The 20225-nt window shown below is 35.4% G+C and overlaps 3 protein-coding genes across 5 annotated transcripts; all 3 read right to left on the reverse strand.

The window, feature by feature from the left end:
* Window positions 1–246: 246 nt before the first annotated feature.
* On the reverse strand, window positions 247–3734 carry LOC143730967 (speriolin-like protein). The gene is made up of 4 exons (XM_077221572.1): window positions 3609–3734; window positions 2827–2997; window positions 926–1050; window positions 247–570 (listed from the first exon to the last, which is right to left on the reverse strand). Exons 1-4 carry the CDS (start codon window positions 3709–3711, stop codon window positions 247–249), a joined length of 723 nt encoding a protein of 240 aa, XP_077077687.1. The 5' UTR covers window positions 3712–3734.
* A 146-nt stretch (window positions 3735–3880) lies between these two features.
* On the reverse strand, window positions 3881–8505 carry grinab (glutamate receptor, ionotropic, N-methyl D-aspartate-associated protein 1b (glutamate binding)). Of its 2 annotated transcripts, none has more exons than XM_077221574.1 (7): window positions 8318–8505; window positions 7416–7740; window positions 7206–7318; window positions 6143–6343; window positions 5928–6056; window positions 4658–4801; window positions 3881–4332 (listed from the first exon to the last, which is right to left on the reverse strand). In XM_077221574.1, exons 2-7 carry the CDS (start codon window positions 7723–7725, stop codon window positions 4183–4185), a joined length of 1047 nt encoding a protein of 348 aa, XP_077077689.1. In that variant the 5' UTR covers window positions 7726–7740; window positions 8318–8505; the 3' UTR covers window positions 3881–4182. The 2 variants fall into 2 exon arrangements, with proteins under 2 accessions (XP_077077689.1, XP_077077690.1); XM_077221575.1 differs by having other exon boundaries at window positions 7206–7315; window positions 8318–8464.
* Window positions 8506–9188: 683 nt separating this feature from the next.
* On the reverse strand, window positions 9189–20165 carry rbm24b (RNA binding motif protein 24b). Of its 2 annotated transcripts, XM_077221538.1 has the most exons (5): window positions 19711–20165; window positions 18886–19009; window positions 18492–18546; window positions 17533–17592; window positions 9189–11147 (listed from the first exon to the last, which is right to left on the reverse strand). In XM_077221538.1, exons 1-5 carry the CDS (start codon window positions 19876–19878, stop codon window positions 10814–10816), a joined length of 741 nt encoding a protein of 246 aa, XP_077077653.1. In that variant the 5' UTR covers window positions 19879–20165; the 3' UTR covers window positions 9189–10813. The 2 variants fall into 2 exon arrangements, with proteins under 2 accessions (XP_077077653.1, XP_077077654.1); XM_077221539.1 differs by lacking the exon at window positions 17533–17592 and having other exon boundaries at window positions 19711–20075.
* Between the last annotated feature and the right edge of the window lie 60 nt (window positions 20166–20225).

Below are 20225 nucleotides of genomic sequence, written 5' to 3' on the forward strand. Positions count from 1 at the left end.
TAACAGTTGTAATGAAGGGACCAGGCAAAGGCTACCTTGAAATACCTTGTTTAGGCTATATACTTTTAGCTTAAACTTAGTTTTCCCCCATCCAGCTTATGTAAAATGATGCGTCCTGCCGATCTAACATACACATTCAAACATTTTATCTTCCCATTCACCTCCAGACTCAGTGTTTTCTTGCATTTCTATGTTGTTTATTTCCAGAAAGGAGCAAAGCAGGATGGGACGTGGATTGAGAAGTTTCTACCACAGGAACAGACTCCGCCCATCCAGTCGTGCCATGAAACACAAGCAGCTGAGCAGCAGCAGAAGATCCTTCAGCAACCTGGACGGGGCCGTTTCAACAATCACCCTGTGCAAAAACTCAGGGTTGGTGTAGGCCCGTTCCTGGGCACCCGGCGTCTCCTTCAGGATCCCGTAGGTGTTGACAATGAACTCGCTGAAGGGGGGGTGTAGACGCATGTTATAGCCCAGCGTATGGAGCCTGTTCATGATCTCTGTGTGTCTCTCCAACAGCTGGAACTTATAAGCTTCATCCACAGTCCCGGTCAGGGGGTGAATGGAGACCTGATTTTAAATATTGAATGAGAGACACAGCAAATACATGTCAAAACATCCCACAGGTTCATGTCTGAATCTACAGCCAGCAAACACTTAACAATTACACAATCCTATTTGCATTTGAAGGGAAAATATGAATGGATTACTTATGAATAGTTGTCTCTGCGTATTAAACTGAGAAAAACCATTTTGAGGGTCACAAAATTACACATTTCAGCTTTAAAGTCGTGCATTTTACCATTGCATGCAGCACTAAATAAATATATTTAATAGTCTGCCTTTAATATTCTTGAACATTAATGAAGCTAATTAACTTATTGTAGTCAATTGTACATGTTTCTCAATATCATGTCCCGCTCACCTGCTCTATTTTATCTCGTATGTTCTGCACGGTGAATCCATACAGTCTAGACTGTTCCTGGAAAACATGTGAGAGGATTCGACGGTCCAGCTGGAAGGCAGTTTCACCCAGTAACCTGCTGTGATCTGCAGTAATAGATCAGATTAACCATCAGTACACACAAGATCAGCTAAAGCTTTTTGCTTTAAAAGTTCAAACTCATTGTATGCTCAGAGATTTTGCAGTTTAAATTGTGTGCCAGGGTTACTATTGTTGACTAAAACTATTAAAAACATTTTAAACAAAGCTGAAAATAGTATACATACGTGGGTTTGAGAATGGAAATGAAAACACTGATCAATATAGTGTTGTAGGTTTCACACCTGTATCTCCACTGATTTACATTCATCAGTAAGAGCTGAGTGTGAAGGTTGAATTAGCAGAGCAATAGCACAGCTGTACATCAAATACTGCAATCCACACAATATAATGGGAGACATAGAGTTCAAAAGAGGACAAATTGTTGGTGTGTGTCTCTGGTTCATCTGTGATCAGGACAGCAAGTATTTGTGTATCGAGAGGCGTAATATCCAGGGTAATGTCGGCGTTAAACCACAGAGGACGAACCACATCCTACAGGAGTGATTGTCGACGCAAGAGGAAGCTTCTGATGTCCAGGTACTAACCCGGATCGTATAAAACAAAAACATAAAACCACATCTGCCCAACTGTGGACGATGTGAAACACGCATCGTTCTCTGACGAGTCCACCTTCATTATCTTTCCCACATCCGTGTGTGTGTTACGGTGTGGAGAAACCCTAAAGAGACTGAACACCCGGACTGTTGCTGTCCAGAGTGAAGCACGGGTGGATCAGTGATGCTTTGAGCTGCAATATCATGACAATCCTGACTGTGTTTGATGGACACGTCACTGCCGACGACTACAGAACCATTCTGGAGGATCATGAACACCTGATGTTCAAACCGTGTATCAGCATGATAATGCACCAATACACACAGCAAGACTTGTGACAGAATGGTTTGATGAAGATGAAAGTGAAGCTGAACTTCTCGCATGATCTGCACAGTCACCAGATCTGAATATTATTGAGGTATTTTGGAAAACGTTTTCCTCCACCAGCATCATATAGTGACCTGGACACTGTTCTGGAAGAGGAAAACCCCTCAAAATCCCTGTGGCTGTGAAGGACTTGTATCTGTCATTCCCAAGATGAATTGATACTGTATTGGCTGTAAAATGAGGCCCTACACCATACTAATACATATTGTGTTTTAAAACCAGGCGTTTCAGTTTCATTGACCAACCCGTATATACATACACACATTAGGCGGCTTGAAAACTAATTAAAATAAGTTTTAAGTTTTATTAAATTAAACAAAAATAAAAACTAAGAAAATATAAGAATAAAAGCTAATTCAAAATATGAATAAAAACCATAATAGTAAAATAGCTAAATTGGAAGTGATATCATGTTTGTAGACAAATATAAACTTTCTATACATATCTTTACGAAAATAAAATAAATGTTAGATAATGCAAGTACAAGTTTTATTATTTCTTTTTGAGCTCAAAAGTCATCTAGTTTTATTCATTTTTATTTAAGTTTTAAAATGAAATGAATGTTTTCATACATATTTTATTGGTAACATTTTACAATAAGGTTCCATTAGTTAACATGAGTTCTACAGCATTTATTAATCTTAGTTAATGTGTCTGTTGTAGTTAATTAATGCAGCGTGAACTAACATGAAAATAAATGCTGTATATATCTGTTATTGTTAGTTAATGCATTAACAAATGAGACCTTATTGTAAAGTGGTACAATTTGATCTGATTTCAGTTCAAGTATCGGACATGTTTTTGAACAGTACCCTTGGTGTGAAATGAAGGTTACACACCTCTGAGTGTGTGGTGTGTGAAGGAGCAGCTGGGCAGCTCCTCATGATTGACAGCTGACAGTGTGTGCAGATGATTGACAGGTGAGGATGTCTTATGGGCTCTTTTCAACAGCTCATCTCTGAATCTGCTCTCATCCACTGTGGCGTTACACTCAAGATTCATCCTCCTGCCTGAATTACAGAAAAGACTTTATATACAGCACTTAAAGGGACTTTGATTACAGTCACAATAAAATTCATTCTTTACAATAAAAATAGCGAATAAATGAACTCAAAGTCTAACATATTTCCCTGGACTGGCTGTAGGAGAGATTAAACATGTGAATTTATGAAGGAGGCCATGTGCTTCATGATATGCACTATATATTTACAGTATCGCCTCACGATCTATTCAAGTATTCATGCAGTTTTATCAATATTCTGAATAAGCTATAATTTTTATATTTTTAGTTTTCATGTTCATTTTATTCGTTTTTTTAAAAAAATTTTTACATTTTGCTAATAATATTTACATTTTAGTTTTTTATTTATTTACAGTTAATAATTTTAGTGCTTCAACTTATTTCAGTTTATTGCCTAGGCAACAATTTCGTTTTCAACTAATATTTATATATCTGACTTTATTTCAATGATCAGAAATATTTTAAATAATTTGTTTTATGTAATAATAACCCTAATCTGCACTGTATCAGCTCTGACTGCACAACCAACCAAACAAAGTTATCTTATGTTTCTTCATCAATATTAATTACTATGGGGCCAAAAAAAACCTCCTTTCCTACCGGTATGAGTGATCGGACCATCGGTTGATGTAAATCTGTTCAGCTCAGCATTTTCTTCACTATCCAAACGATCCATTTCATGGCACAGTTCCTCAATGTCCATTCGCAATGAACCGTTTTTTACCTCATCCATTTTACTCTCCACCAGATCAAACACAAATGATTTTACTTCTGTCTTTGAGAAAAGCACAAGATTCAGAATGCTACTATGATGTCATCAATGGAACCGGAATGTAACTGTAGAGATGAGAAAAAATGTCCAAAACAATTCATTTGTTCCTAAAAACGTCTTTATTCCCTTCTTACAAGTAAAATGGAATGCATAAAAATATCAAGAAGTGATAATATAAACATAAGTAAAGCAGAAAGGAAAATGAATCAATTGCTGTTGATTATATTAATAACACTGATCATAGAGACTAGAGCTTCACATTGTTATACAGGAAGTACAAATAGTTTAATAATAGTTGTGTCTGCATATCAAACTGGGACACAATAAGCATGACATAGAAGAAAACCACACTGCATTTGTTCCTGTAAGCACGAACGCATGATGATCTCCAATGGAGGACTTTTAACCACGGCTTCTTCCAAAGATTCGCAAAATGTATAAAAAGATTTGGATGATGTCCAGATACAGATTGAGGGAAGCGAAGACATATTCCTCGGGACTCAGGGATAATTTCTTGTTCCCCAGAAGCAGCTGTGTGTCCACGGCCAGGAACTGCAATACAATCGGGACAATATTTCATTTATTTTCTTGAAATGAAGCACTTATCTACAGCAGGGACTCCCGAACTCTTTGGACCTCAAATACTTTCTGGAAGTCCCCCTGAGATTTAATATTTAGTTATACAGTTTAGTTTAGTTTGGTTAGTATTTGACATGTCAAAACACCTCCAGGGCCCAGAAAACACCTCTGACTCCAGAGCGTTAATATTTTAATAATTTAACTTAATATTTGCATGTTCACAGTTCTAAACAAATCAGATTATTTCATGTTTTATTTTTATTTTTTTAAATTCATTATTACTAGCTAAAGCACTTACACAGGTGAAGATCAGCGCACCCAGCGACGCATAGATGAGCTCCAGAATCCTGCTGTACAGGAAGATGCAAAGGATCCCAAAGAACATCAGGACGATGAAGCACACGAACAGCACCCCGTAACAGGAAGTGAAGTCATACTTGGTCTGTGATTAGACAGCAGATATATTTATGAAAATCAGCTTATGTAAAAATGACAGCACTAACAGTGCTAACCCTAACCCTAACTAAAACAGAATACTATTTTAATACATTGTTCTGTACACACGGAGGAGAGCAGACACAGGGTTAGTATCGATAACTAAAGCTAAAACCATTTTAAAAAAAGGTACTTGAAATAAAATAAACATTAACTGAAAAAAATAATATATATTTTAAAATGTATTTTACTTTAGCTAGATTTCAAAGCAACATTAACATTTGTATTTAGTTTAACTTGAAGTACTAATAAATAAAATTGAATAAAAACTATATAGGCATATTTTAAACAAGAAAACAAAATTAGTAGAACTTCAGTAATGTGCTAAATTATACAGTAGTGGCCAAAAGTGATGTCTGGAGGGGAGATTTGTTTTTAATGACCCTACAAGTTTGATTAAACCATCAAAATATGAGGACAATATTTTATATTTTTTAAAATATTTTAAATATGAGGAAAGAGCAAAACCCTAAACTTGATTAAGTTATTTATCGGACAAAATTATTTGAAAAAATAGCAAACTACAGCTACAGGTTTATATTTTACTATATAAAAACAAAATGCATATAAAAACAAAAACATCTCACGAAAAAGCAAACATTGACTACAATATAATCCGTTATTAATATTTCATTGGTTCTCTCCTGTTTTTCCACGTGTTCCTAGTTTCTTTGTATGGTTAGCCTAGCCTAAAATGATGTCGCACAATTTGTCATGTTTCATTGCGTTATCACAAATAAAACGATTGACTCCGAAGCAAAACTATGCAATATGCTTACAATATCTATAATAATATTTTAATAAAGGGTAAAAGATGTCAATTTTCCTAGGCCGGACATCACTTTTGGCCACTACTGTATATGTCAACAATACTAAAATAACACTGAGTAGATGTCCATTACAATCTTTTGTTTCCAGTATTTTTTTAAATCTTGCAATCATTCAAAGAACAAGGCAATCGAGAACCGTTTGTTGCACACAACCAGTTCTGGATTTCAAACCCTGATCATTTCAAACCCTGATCACAGTACATGAAAGTGTCCGGTTACTGAGACGGCAAGACGAGCGCTGACCTGTAGGGAGAAGATGATCACCGTGAAGCAAACCAGCACCGTAATGCCGGCAGCCATCACCACGATTTTAGTATCGTAGAAGCTGGATATCACCCCGACCATGTAGGACATCGCTAGTGTCAGGACAGACTGAAATGCAAGAAATCATTCAGTACAATGCATGAAAGGAGAATTTAAAATGTTTTCCATTTGAATCTGTTACATCAAAGATTCACCAAAGAAATGAGGTTCCAGGGATGCTTCCTGCGAAACTCTCCGCAGCAGAGGATGACCAGGTAGGGCACGAGGAAAACTATATAGCCGATCCAGTACGTCCACGTGTTCTTCATCACAAACAGTTTGACGTGGTGCTCAAAAGTGAAGAGGGCCACGAAGCCAAAGGTCACTGCCAGCTGCACACTTAAAACAGCAAACACCTGAACACAAGTACAGAAATAATACAACGTCAAAATTCATTGTTGGGTTTTACCGGGTCTCATTGCACGGTTACTATAGTTAACTAAAACTAAAACGTAAAAAACTATTTCCTTACTTGAATAAAAAATAATATATATATAGATATTAGTGCTGTCAAATCAATTAATCTCGATTAATCGTGTCTACCATCTAATCGCATCTTACTTAAAAGCTTGTAAATATATATTTAATAAATATACCCGCCGCATGACGTAGGATGTATGAGTAACGTAAGCTTAGATGAGAGTGGTTCAAACATACATACCTGGGCAACAAACTTAAGCTCCTCCCACATTTCTCTTTAAAAGTTCTCGTTTTAGACTTCTAATCCGCGAGCGGTGTTTTGTTTCGCTCTGTCCTTTGTGCTTCCACGTTCATCAATACGTCTTGCGCCAGGTCAGAGGTCACTATTCCCGTTACCGGAAGCCAGTGATTATAGTTTTTAAAGTTATAAATATGGATATTTTTCTTACAAAAACGCATGTCTTCACTTCAGAAGGCCGTTATTAACCCCCTGTATTACTTTTTTGATGGATGGATGAGCTTTTTTGAGCTTCAAAATCTAAGGTTACCATGCACTCCCATTATAAAGCTTGGAAGAGCCAGGATATTATTTAATATAACTCCAATTGTGTGCGGCTGAAAGATGAAAGTCATATACACCTAAATTATGGTATAATTTTTGGGTAAACTAACCCTTTAATAATCATAACACCTGAGAACATGATGCTGTATACAGTATGCTTTCCGTTATACTTGAATCTTGTTTAGAGTGTGTTGAATTGGTGCTGTCATGAAGGATTGCTCCGTATCAGTGTTTACCTTTCGAATGAACATCCTTCTGATGACTTTATTATCGAGTCCAAAGCTTTCGAACTGGTCCTTTTCATAATCTGGAGGTGGGTCGCTTTGCACTGGATCACCCATTCCCACTTCTTTTACAAAACAAAAAAAGGATAACTAACTTAATTGAGAGTTTATTAAACAAAGAGCATGTCTTAACATTCCCATATTTGAGGTTGAATCTCTCACCATAAGGAATTGGTTGTTCATACGGTCCAGTACTGTACGGACCTGCGGCGTAAGGTCCTGCTTGAGGATACGGTTGCGGTGGATATCCAGACCCTCCCTGTCCGTACATGGGATTCCCAAAAGCAGTTGGTGGTGCATACGGGGGTCCAGCATATCCGATAACAGGTACTCCAGGATCCACTCCTTCATGAGGAACACCGGCATCATAAGAGGGGGGAGGCATCATAAAGCCTGGCGGCGCAGGCTGAACCATGGTGGTTACATGTGGGGGGTTGTCAAAGCGAGTGTATCCATCTTTGTTTTGTGCCATGACTGGATCTCAGTACTGTAAGATAAATAAATAAATAAATATATACTGTGTATGTGTATATATATATATATATATATATATATATATATATATATAAATATATGTATGTATATATATATATATATATATATATATATAAACAAAATACAATACAAATAAACTACATATATAATTTATATAAAAATAATATTGAGTAATTTTCCCAGCCTGACCATCAACACTCAATCTTAACTTACAGTATCTAGAAAATAATTCACAAACATGTATACAGTATAACGAAAAAATTACTATAACAAATGTACATTCACTTTTAATGTCTTAATCATTTTTCTATGCATTTCCAGGCCTCAAAATCGGCATTAACTTATCTTATAACAACGTCAAAAAAGTGGTGTAAAACTATAAAAAGAATCTCTGGTAAGACGACGTAACAGAACGCTAATATTACGATCTCAATATTCAATATGAATATACAAATGGGTACAGTAACAAAATAACAATGACAAAACAAAAGAGAATAATCAGTGTAAAATTGCGAAACATGACACACTTTCGTTTTCACTTCAGTTATGAAGAGAGTATTTGAACTTACATGAAGCTGCGCGCTGTAGAATAGAGTTGGGTTTTCGAACGTAGTAACGTTAAACACACCTAATCAATTAAACTTGAAGATTCGTCATAAAAAGTCTGTTATCTCTAGTAAACACGAACAAACCAAGACTCTCGTGAACGCGCTTCCAATTAGAGAAGTTCCAGTGCAGCGCGCCGCCTAACGGACACAACTGATGGTGCATCGGTGTGTACATTGTATTTTATATTTTAACATTATGCATGGGTATATCTACATTTTTATCATACAAGTGATTTAAATACAAAAACCTCTCTAGATAAAATAAATAATGTTGATTATTAAGGGTAAAGAATTTTGCACTGATAGTAATTTGACATCGCATCCAGCAGGTGTCAGTGTTAACCACATGTTGCTGCATATTATTTTGTTTTATTGTGTATTCAGTCATTGAATACATGGAAAAGGCATTTGTATTGATATCTGTAATACAGTAGGCCTATGCAGCTTTTTTGATCTTGAGGGTGTATCTACAGATTTCTGCCTTATGTTATATGACCGTCTTGATAAACCTGTCTTGTAAACTGTATACCTATTTTCATATATAGCCTATATACAGTATATATACAGTATATATATATATATATATATATATATATACACACACACACAGAGACAGAAATAGATATAAATAGATAGATAGATGAACCAGACTACACAAACTCTACCACATCAAGTAGAGTCTAAAGAAACTTTTAATGCAGAAACTAACCTCAAAATAAAATTAATGTCTTTACTTATAAAACACAATGTGCTTACACATTATCTACCTACTATTTCTGGTTGCTGTAAATTACTACTAATAACAAGAGTTCTAAAATAAATACACAGAAAATAAGCGAGACAAGATACTTTTTAATAAATCATCCAAATTGTTTTTTATACACATTTTATAAAATGTCACTCATTCGGTGTGATACTGCAATATTTAGCAAATGCATTTTTATCAACAGATCGCAAAGTGTAAATGATGACCTACGGGATGACTATGACAAAGCTTGTTTAAAGAAAAGCAAACTTTGATGCAAGTGGACTGGTGTTGTTAGATATGGCGGTTTAATACAAAAAATACTTGGATATCAATTCTGTAGCTGCACATTTGATTGCAATAATTTCCTTTCACCACATTCCAAAGTCCCGTTATTAACATAATGTTACAAATAACACAAAGGCAACAACAAATCCAATGACATTCCCTTCCATTTATTAACCATAATAAGGCACAGTAATCCATAGTGTGATCAGTAGGCCCACTAATATTGAAACATACAGTGTACACAGTCTTTCAGTAGTGCTCATAGCTTTTATTTTTGAATATTTTGTTCTAAATATAAAATTGACCTTTTCTATAACCCCAACAGATGTGCACGCATAACCAAACATTTCCTATCAGTTACAGTATGTGATGTAAGGCACAGAGTAGCTGAACACTGTCTACAGACACATCAAACCCTTCATTTCTTGTCTGTTGTCTGTCCTTTAAGGCACTTCGTCTTGTTTCCTAACCTAAAATACATGATAATCATTTCAACAGTCAAATATGCAGGCTCATGAGGTTATCAGAGGTCATGATCGTGAGATGCCAAGGTGCAATTTTTAAATAGCCTTGAGTTTAGAAAAATAATCAGGCATCCATCAACATATATAGAGATGAGACTCAAATAATGGTGACACCTGCAGCCTGTGATGCATTAAAGGCATAATTCACCTAAACGCATAAATTCTGTCATGATTTACTCACCCTCATGTTGGTCAGAATTTAGTTCTGTGGGAAATATAAAAGCAGGAATTTTAAAGATTTCATGTTTATGCATATACATGCCGTTACTGTATCATTTCTGAATATGAAAGCAAATGTGAATATGATGGTTTTATGGTGCTTTTTGGCCACTTTGGAGTGTAAATAGCCAAACCAAAAAGTCTCACTTGTAACAATTAGGTTTCATAACAACATTAGTTAACATGAACTAACAATGAAAAATACTGTTATATTAACATATAATGTTAATTCCAACATCTGCCAATACATTTTTAACATTAGTTAATGCACAAATGTGAACTTAAAATGAACACTCAGAATTTTACTAACATTAACAAATATTAATGAATTGCTCATTGTTAGTTCATTTAAAAAAAATGCATTAACTAATGAGACCTTATTGTAAAGAGCTACTCATTTTGTGTAAGGGTAGGCTATAAGGTTTTTTAGTGACATGAGGGTGAGAAAATTCTATAATGTTCCTTAAATACTTGTATATAAAGAAACTAGATTAGAGTTAACGAACAGCATCAAGCTACAGCTTTCTTCTCCGTAATAAATATTAAATACTACAAATAAAATGACGAGAACATAATAAATCACAATAACGGAACAATAAAAAAAGTTTCTTTGGCTGACAGACACGGTAAAAAGTGTCACAGTCACGAATGGTCAAAGGACCATGTTTTCTCCTGTGGGTGTCACTGCATGCGGTCCGCCTGGAGCTGCTGCGGCTGGTACTGAGCGAAGGCCGCCGCCGTGGCCCCGGGCGCAGGAGACGCGAGAGGCTGCTGGACGTACCCGTAGCCGGCCGTGGAGACGTACCCCGCGGCGGCGGGCGAGGCAGCGTACGGGTACTGCTCGTAAGCGGCGGCAGCAGTGGCGGCAGCGGCGGAGTACTGTGCGTACGCGGCGCCGGTGTAATCCAGGTACGGAGAGGCCGCGGCCGCCGCTGACGCTGCCGACTGCTGGACGTGCGGGATCACCACGCTCGGCTGCATGAACGCCTGCGGGTACACATAGTGAGCAGGAATCCTGAGGGACAGAGAGATGCTGGGATTAAACTGGGAACCAGAGAAGCTGCACTTCAGCAGAGGAACAGCACAGTGCACTAAAGGGTTATTCAAAGAAATAGGATTGCCACAATAGTAGAGCATGCTGGGAAGAGTTAAAGATCAGCTGTCAGTAATTCTATCATTTCACTTTAGAAGATGCAATGAACTTGCAGTATTTCACTTGTTTTAAACAGTTTGTACTGAAACTCTCTGCAGATGCTACAAATACCTCATTAATGAAGTACAAGCGTGTAAATCATTCATCAAAGCATTTTATACATACATTTTCACATTCAATTTACTGCAAGAATTTACGTAAGAGGGCGGATCTACAGATTTCTACTTTCCATGTTACATATGAAGGTCTTAATAAATTATAGTCTTCATTTATTGTTTTATATATTCTTTTTGTATATTGTTATAACCCTCGTCCCAGATCCCCAGTCTTAGAATATGAAAAAGTGTCCTTAAATGTTATATTTTTATAATCAAAGACTAAAGTAAACCATTTCAAAATTGTATTGTGAAAATGTTTTATATAAACGTTTACGCATTTGTGCTGTCATTCCCATCATTTGCATCTAATAAATGATCACGTGACTGATCATATAAATGATGTTTTCTTCATATGTCAGATTAAATATGAAGATAAACAGTACAAAACAATATTTTAGGTTACATTAAGCAAAAAGTGTGAAAATATTATTGAACTGCATTTAAAATACAAGCTATGAAATCAGTCTTAATAATACAAAAATGTCAATTTCCATCAAAGAATGAAGGATGATTTGATAGTAGTGGCCTAAAGTGATGTCCAGCCTAGGAAAATTGACATCTTCACCCTTTTTGCAAATATTATTAAAAATGTTGTAATAATATTGCGAAGTTGTGCTTGAAATCAATTGTTTTATTTGTGATAACACAATAAAACATGTTCTGTTTTTATTCGGAGCCTTGCAACGAAATCTCGTTCAATTGTATATTGTGAATGTACTGTTGAATGACAATAAAGTCTAAAGTCTAACATGCCAAACTGTCCAGACATAATTTTTGGCTGGGCTGAAATTATGAACATGCAAAAACAAGAGAGAACCAATGAAATATTAATAACTGGGTTTTTTTTTTTACATAGTAAAATAAAACCTGTTTTTTGTCTGATAAATACCTTAATCAAGTGTTTTGCTCTTCCCTCATAGGTAATATATATATATATATATATATATATATATATATATATATATATATATAAATAAATAAATAAATAAAAAACATAAATGTTCCTCATATTTTGATGGTTTAATCAAACTTGTAGGGTCATTAAAACCAAATGTCCCCTCCGGAGATCACATTTGGCCACTACTGTATACAGTATGCTAAAATAGTTTATTTTCTAAAAGTCTACAGGGACAAACATGCCCATAGTTTTACACAGACATTCGTTCTGCTTGTAATTCATGAATGAGGCCTAATTGGTGAATCACAAAATGCATGTCATTAGATAGTGCTGCCTCTACCAAGAGTCCACTGAGCTGACCATTTTAGTTCTTAATGAGAATTAAAATGAATGCTCTTGTATTAATTATCATGGCAAACCTATTTCGTTCGCAAACTCAGCATTCAATCATGAGTCCACGCCCTAATATTGCCCCTCAAATAAAATGCCAGGGTAAAAGTGACTATGGATATCAAAGCATATCTATCAATATCACAGCAGAAAAAAAACTTTTCAAAAAAAAAGATTGGAGCGACACCAATTCTGCAATCATAAACAGGGTCAATGTTACTGTCAAACCAAACAATATTTAAAAGAAAGACGAGAAATCCAGTTAACACACACGCACATAAAAATAAATTAAAAAAAACACACTCGCGTGCGTTCACACATCACCGCGACCACTGCACACAAACACAACGCTTGAAGAGTGGAAATCTGCTGCTAAACACTGAGAAACACCAAATCTAACCCATTTTCTTCCGTTTGCTGCTGGGAAAATAAGCAGCGTGTGCTTAAAGGGAAAGTTCACCCAAAAATCCTGGCATCATTAACCCTCCCTCAAGCTATTCCAGTTTCTTTCTTCTGCTGAACACAAAAGAAGATACTTTGAAGAATGTGTGTAACCAGACAGTTGACCTCCATTGTATTTTTTTTCCATATTATGGAAGTCAATGGGATCCATCAACGGTTTGGTTACTCATATTCCCCAAAACACCTTCTTTTGTGTTCAGCAGAAGAACTAAACTCATACAGGTTTGGAACAACATGAGGGTGAACTATCCCTTTAAACTGCGTAGTCAGCATCTTTACACTGCATAGGCGGCAAAAAAGTTGAAATGGCATAAAGTATACAGGTAAAACACATTATACCCTAATAAAAAAAGTTAAACAAAACATAAAAAAATGGCATATTTTACATAAAGAAAATGTTTTGTTTTACAACAGTGACATTATTTTCAACATAATTATGCATTAATGCATCTAGACATCTTTCTTAATGATTCACGTTACTGCATACTACACAATATATGTTATTGTTTTAAAAGTATTTTTATTTTTATTTAAATCATTATAAACAGCACATTATAGCACAGAAAATACTATGGAAGCTTGTTTCCACCAGGAAATAATAAAAAAATTAAATTGTAATTGTGATTTTTTATGTCATAATTCTTACTTTTACTCAGAATTGCAAGTTTATATATCTCAATTCGGACTTTATAACTCATAATAACATTACTTAAAGTCAGAATTGTGAGATAGTCACTATTACCCTTTAAATTTTTTTATTCCATGCAGAATTTATTTTAATCATTTATCTCACAGAGTTTATATCTTCGCAAAATTCAGAATTGTGAGAAAAAAAGTCTGAATTGTAAGATAAAAAGTCAAAATTACCTTTTTATTTTTTTAAGGTGGAAACAAGTTTCCATAAAACACTACAATGATGTTTAAAAATAACAAACAAATAAATATATTATTTTGACAAACTAAAAACGCAAATAATCACAATGCAAAAACAAAGTAAATAAATAAAAAAATGTATATGCTCAAAAGTTGATTCTTGTGCACAGCTGACATTACACCGGACACGCACTTAATTTCAAAATAATGGCTAGTGCTTTTTTGAGCCAACCAGAAACATTCTTCATCTGGGAATCATTTTCCACATACGAAAAACAAATCATCATAAAGTCTGGTACACACTGCTAATCTAAATGGCTAAAATTGCTTAATTGACCTTTAATTTGATAGTGTAAAGATGCCTCAAGTCATAAATTCTAAAAGCGGAAGGGCTTCATTTCTGAGCCAAAAATAAATCACCTTTAAGATCCGTCTATGTTGCCGGGCAGATTTTATTTTTATTTTTCCATGGCTAAAATGAGTCCTAACCGGCAAGCATGCAAAAACAACAGGTGTTCGTGTTAAATCTGGCCATAGATGAGTCTCTTACACACCATTCCTTACTGTCAGTCTCCTGGAGTGACAGGACAGGCTGTGGCCAGGCTATTTTCTGCTGCCCTTGCCATCATAAAAACAGAGCATGAGCAACGCTATCAGCAACACATTGCCCAACACTTTAACCCAGTCCTGAACCCTTCATTACCAGCGGCCTGTGAACACACACGCATTACTGCACACTATAACATGTGTAAAGGGCGATTGTAAATGCAGTAACGACTGGCCACATCTTAAAAGTGCTTTCGATCTACTTAATTATACTGATACTCATTTTACTACATGATTTGCATGTAGTGTAACATTTTACAATAAGGTCACTTTAGATGACATTAACTAACAATGAGCAATACATTTGTTACAGTATTTATACTAACACTTTCAACACTAACACTTTCTCTTCTATTCTACTTTTAGTTATTTAAAAAAAATAAAATAAAAAAAAAGTACTTTGTTAGATTAAACTGAGAAGGGTCATAGCACTTACATATCGTTGTCCTAATGTTAGTTTAACTGCTTCTATTGTTCTCATTTGTAAGTGGCTTTAGATAAAAGCGTCTGCTAAATGACTAAATGTAAATGTAATTTATTAATCTTGGTTGACGTTGGATAAACAAAATACAACTGTTCATTGTTAGTTCATGTCCGTTCAGGTCCATTCAATTATATTAACAGATATTTTATTGATTTTCATAATGTATTAGTAAATGTTGGAATTAACCAATGAATGCTTTAGAAGTATTTTTATTGTTAGTTCATGTTAACCAATGAAGCTAACTCATGTTAACAAATGGAACTTCATTGTAAATTTATCCCGCACATAGTATATAACCATCTGTTAATGAACTGAATGATTCGTATGCATGCAGAAATTTAGATTAGGTGAGATTTAATACAACATATTATTATAAACATGGTGTAAAACTCAACCTAATTCTGAGCATGTCATTGTTAAAAATACCCCTGTTACTAAGCTGCGCTGGCAACTTTTCTAATTTAAGTTACTTTGTAAATCACAGAAACAGAGGGGCTGATCTCTCGGGCACACGGATCTTGTGTCTCTGAACACCTGTTGTCTCGTGGCCACTCTGAATGTCGTTGTGTCCCAAACTAAAGTACAGCTGTTCTCTTTGGTTCAGTCCTCTGAGGGATATATGCTCATATATGTTCTCCTTCATTGGTACGAGTTGACTGAATCTTCCTAGACTAGAAGAACAGAAGTAACGGTGTACTGGATCGGTCAGTAGTACAATACAGTTGAATACTGTAGTTTCTTAGGCCCAAAATATTCTTTACACGAGTACATAAACACACTTTTAACTACGCAAACTCTACATCACATGGTATTGCATTCTGAAATGCATAACATATGTGTTGCATTCAAAGGATTGCTTTAATAATAATATTATTATTATAATAATAATACATTTTATGTATAGATTGCTTTTTAAGGTACTCAATGTCAGTTTACAAGAGATAAAAATGACAAAAAGCATGTTTGTTGCAGCTACCTGAATAATAATATATCTGGTTTAATAATGGTTTGAGTACTGATGTTAGATGTTAGCACAGTAATTTACTTTTTAAGGCAGTTTCGCATACATCCATTGCAGATCAGGCAATTCCACAGCGCACTGCGACAAGCAAAGGAGTGAAAGGAATGCCAATTATAAATAAAGTAGTGGCCAAAAGTGATGTCCGAAGGCGAGATTTGTTTTTAATAACCCTAAAAGTTCAATTAAACCATCAAAATATGAAGAAAATATTTGATATTTTGTAAATATCTTAAATATGAGGGAAAGACAAAACACTTGATTAAGGTACAAAAAGCTCACAGGAAAAAGCATACATTGACTACAACATAACCAGTTATTAATATTTCGTTGGTTCTCTCTTGTTTTGCATACGTTCAAAGTTTCTTTGTATGGCAGCCTCGTCAAAAATGATGTCGGCACAACTTGGCATGTTTCATTACGTTATCACAAATACAATTATTGACTCTAAGCACAACTACACAATAGGATTACAATATCTTTAATAATATTTAAAAAAAAGTGTGAAGATGTCGAGTTTCACTTTTGGCCACTACCATATACTTGCAACACTAGAAATCATTGATAATATTTGTTTTTGTTGTGTATTCTATGCTTATTAGAATATCTAGATTTAAACTCATTTAAAATCAATTGAATGTCCAGTTAACCACTATTTGAAAGAAACAGAATTGGCGCTAATGCTTCTGGCCTTAGCCAATACAGAATGAATACAGAATTCAATTTTTTCACAAAGAGGTTTAGGGAAAAGTGAATGTAAGATAAACGATTCATTAGTAAAATAAAAGAACGGAGGCACAGAGATACACTGCAACATGCAAGCCATGAGTTGTTTTGAGGGTGCGCTAGTCAAGAAAGACAAACTTTGACCCCTTCAACAACAGAACACTGAAACGTCTGTTCAAGTGAATAAAAAAGCTGTGCACAATCATCAAGAAAATGGAAAAAGGCGTTCCCAACACCCCAAGACAAAGATACGACCGTCTCCCCGAATCCCCACGTCCTACTATACACTCATTTCTATTAAAAGCACACGGTTTAGCTATGAACACCACTTCAGTCAGGTCCAAACGCACACAAAAGCTACTCTCCAAAAAACAACAACGTCCATGCAAGCTAATCACCATTTGAGAGTGTACGTGTTTGAGTCTACTGTTGAGCTTATGAATTCTGACTTTGTTCAGCTCGTTCACCTCTTAGGTTATGTTAACCGAAAGAGAGCCTGTCAGATCAGAGAGAGACACATTACATTGAGTCACGCTGAAAGATGAAGTGACAGACGTAGACTTTTCAGGAGTTGACAACAGTGCATATAAAACCACACAACAACCACAAAGATAAAAAGCACACACACACACCTCATAACCTGGCGGAAAGGGGGAGGATATAGTAATTGGGAATGCTCATCCTCACTATCTCTATGACACAAGGAGAACAACATTTTATTACACAGGAATCCATCAAAAATGCACAGAAATCAACATGATTATACTTTACAGAATATTGCAACATGTAGGAATATGATATTGTTGATCATCACACATTTATCTTTAAAGGTGACGTGTGTTATGTTCGAGCATCACTAAATGGAATTGCAAAATATTTTCCAGACATCTATAAATAATGCTATTGGGTCAATGTTACTACCTAGCTATCAAAAATATATTCTAAGAATGTTTTGCTAAGTTATGAATGTTCCCTGAACTTTCACAATGTCCAGTTTTTTTCTTGGTTATACGAATGTTAAGGGAACATTCCATTTTAGAATTTTTGCAAACATTAACGTTACTTTTAAATCTGAAACAAGTAGTAACATTTTTTTAAATGTTAGACGAAAGTCCAACTAAAATGTTTTTGAACAAAAACTCTCCATGAAAAATGTATATATATATAACGGTTATGTACTAATGTTTTGAGACCAGGTAACTCTGAACAAATGTTCTATTAACGTTACTGGAACTACGTTTGTTCATAACTTTCTGATTGTTCATAATCATAACTATGAACTTTCAGAACGTTGTTCAAACGCCAAAGTTCTGAGAAAGTTCCGTTTAAGCTGGGTGTGTCGTGATGCTCAAATAAACAGATGATTCTATGAACTATTAACTTAGAGTGACTCTTAAGGTGTGATACAACAAATCATTAAAAAAAAAGAAATCACACACATCACCTTTAAAGAAAGTCTTTGTCTAAGATGACAAAATGCTGCTTTCCCATATCACATTTTTACACAAGAGAATTTAGATAAATGAGAGAAGGCCTAAAACTAATCAAACTACACAAAAAATAGAGTCATCAATAGACTTGTCACACTTACCCATAAGGCCGTTGGATAAATGTGGGGTGTATCTGAGGGACACCAAATGAAAATCCTGTAGAGAAAGACAACCTTATTGCACTTTATTTTATATTTACGTTATACAAGAAAACCGCATACAATGACTAATATAGGCTTTATTGTTGAAGAAAAAAAACAAAAAAACAATCATATTAATTTGATTAAAAAATTGTTATCATATGTATCAAATAATGTTTTGTATTTCTCTATATTGCATTTGACAAATAATTCAGTGACAATTATGTAAACATTACTGAAATCTCAGATTACACAAAGGATTATTCTTATTTAGAAATGCAGCTTGTCTTTATTGCATGGTTTCTGATACTCTGCATTAGTCCGCCAACAGCGTGATGCTTTCGGACCCTCTTACCTGGCTGCATGATCCGTGGTTTGGCCCCCAGGTACGCCAGGTTAACGTTGGCTTTTCTACCGTCTATGATGGGGTTTGGGTCCTTACAGGCTCTTTCTGCTGCAGCTCGGTCAGCCATCGTCACCTACACGCACACACACACACACACACACACACACACACACACACACACACACACACACACACACACACACACACACACACACACACACACACACACACACACACACACACACACGAAAAGAGGAACACACAGATACATGCAGTGTTTTCAATGATGTTCAATGTGTATGGGATGGGGTGAGAGTTTAATATTAGAAGTGACTGCAAGCAGTGTAGGGCAAGTTTCTCTAGAAAAAGTAATTAATCACTAGATACTAATTACATCTTCAACAGTGTAATTAGATTACTGTACTCTCTAAAAAGTACTGAATTACTATTCACTTTCTAAATCACATATCAATGTCGACCATTTGAACAATACAAGGACAGACATGAAAATGCTCTTTTAATTCTTTCAAATAAATAATATAAAATTGCATAACTTGTTCTTGAGTATTTAAAGGGAGATGATTGCATTAAAAACATACATTTTATCATTACATTTTGATGTTAAATCCGCTATTGTTTTAGAATTGTTCTATTTTCTATACCGTATCTAATTAAATTTCATCATAAATAACTGTAATTCAATTACAGAAACATTAATAAGTAATCCCTTACTTTACTTTTTCAAAGGAAAGGTAATTAAATTACAGTAATTAATTTAGTAATGATTTACACCAAGTAGCTAAATCTAGACAGACAGAAAAGCAGACCACTTACAAAACCATAGCCTCTTGATTTTCCAGTTTGTCTGTCGGTAATGACAACAGCTTCCTCGATTTCTCCAAACACTTCAAAGTATTTTCTGAGGCTGGAGTCGGTAGTGTGATACGGAAGACCTCCGACGAAGATCTTGGTGTATGTGGTGTCCTTCTGAGAGCTGTGCATCCTCACGACGGGGCGCGCGCAGTTCAGCGAAACAAACAAATAAACAGTGCAAAAGTTTCTCTACGACTGGTTAAATAAATAACAACTCGTATTCTTGGAAGAGAATTCAGAGGAGAGTAACAGAGGTATGTGACAGCGCAAATGATTTGATACAAGGTAGAATAAACCACAGCAAACAAGTGCGTCTGTCAGGAGAGGGAACTTAACGACATGCCATATGGTTTTGGTGGCTCTCACTCACACGCGGACAGACTCCGCCCATTAACAATTGCACCCCGCCCACGATCAACATTAACCACGCCCACCATTAAGGAATCTCTCCTGTTCCCTGACTGACGTGACTACAT

This window comes from Siphateles boraxobius, unplaced genomic scaffold (genome assembly GCF_051911475.1).
Source record: "Siphateles boraxobius isolate OS27281-9 unplaced genomic scaffold, OSU_SipBor_1 84, whole genome shotgun sequence".
Lineage (NCBI taxonomy): Eukaryota > Metazoa > Chordata > Actinopteri > Cypriniformes > Leuciscidae > Siphateles > Siphateles boraxobius.

Bases quoted from the DNA above. Each gene is read 5' to 3' on its own strand.
- LOC143730967 (XM_077221572.1), bottom strand. From the start codon at position 3,711: ATGGACATTGAGGAACTGTGCCATGAAATGGATCGTTTGGATAGTGAA. The intron at 1,051-2,826 runs GTGTGTAACCTT...CTATTACTGCAG, and splicing joins CACACACCACACACTCAGAG to ATCACAGCAGGTTACTGGGT. The intron at 571-925 runs GTGAGCGGGACA...ATTTAAAATCAG, and splicing joins TACGAGATAAAATAGAGCAG to GTCTCCATTCACCCCCTGAC.
- grinab (XM_077221574.1), bottom strand. From the start codon at position 7,725: ATGGCACAAAACAAAGATGGATACACTCGCTTTGACAACCCCCCACAT. The intron at 7,319-7,415 runs GTGAGAGATTCA...GTTTTGTAAAAG, and splicing joins TGAACAACCAATTCCTTATG to AAGTGGGAATGGGTGATCCA. The intron at 4,802-5,927 runs GTCAGCGCTCGT...GTCTAATCACAG, and splicing joins TGATCATCTTCTCCCTACAG to ACCAAGTATGACTTCACTTC.
- rbm24b (XM_077221538.1), bottom strand. From the start codon at position 19,878: ATGCACAGCTCTCAGAAGGACACCACATACACCAAGATCTTCGTCGGA. The intron at 18,547-18,885 runs GTAAGAGGGTCC...CTTTCTCTACAG, and splicing joins ACCACGGATCATGCAGCCAG to GATTTTCATTTGGTGTCCCT. The intron at 11,148-17,532 runs GTGTGTGTGTGT...TCTGTCCCTCAG, and splicing joins CCTTTCCGCCAGGTTATGAG to GATTCCTGCTCACTATGTGT.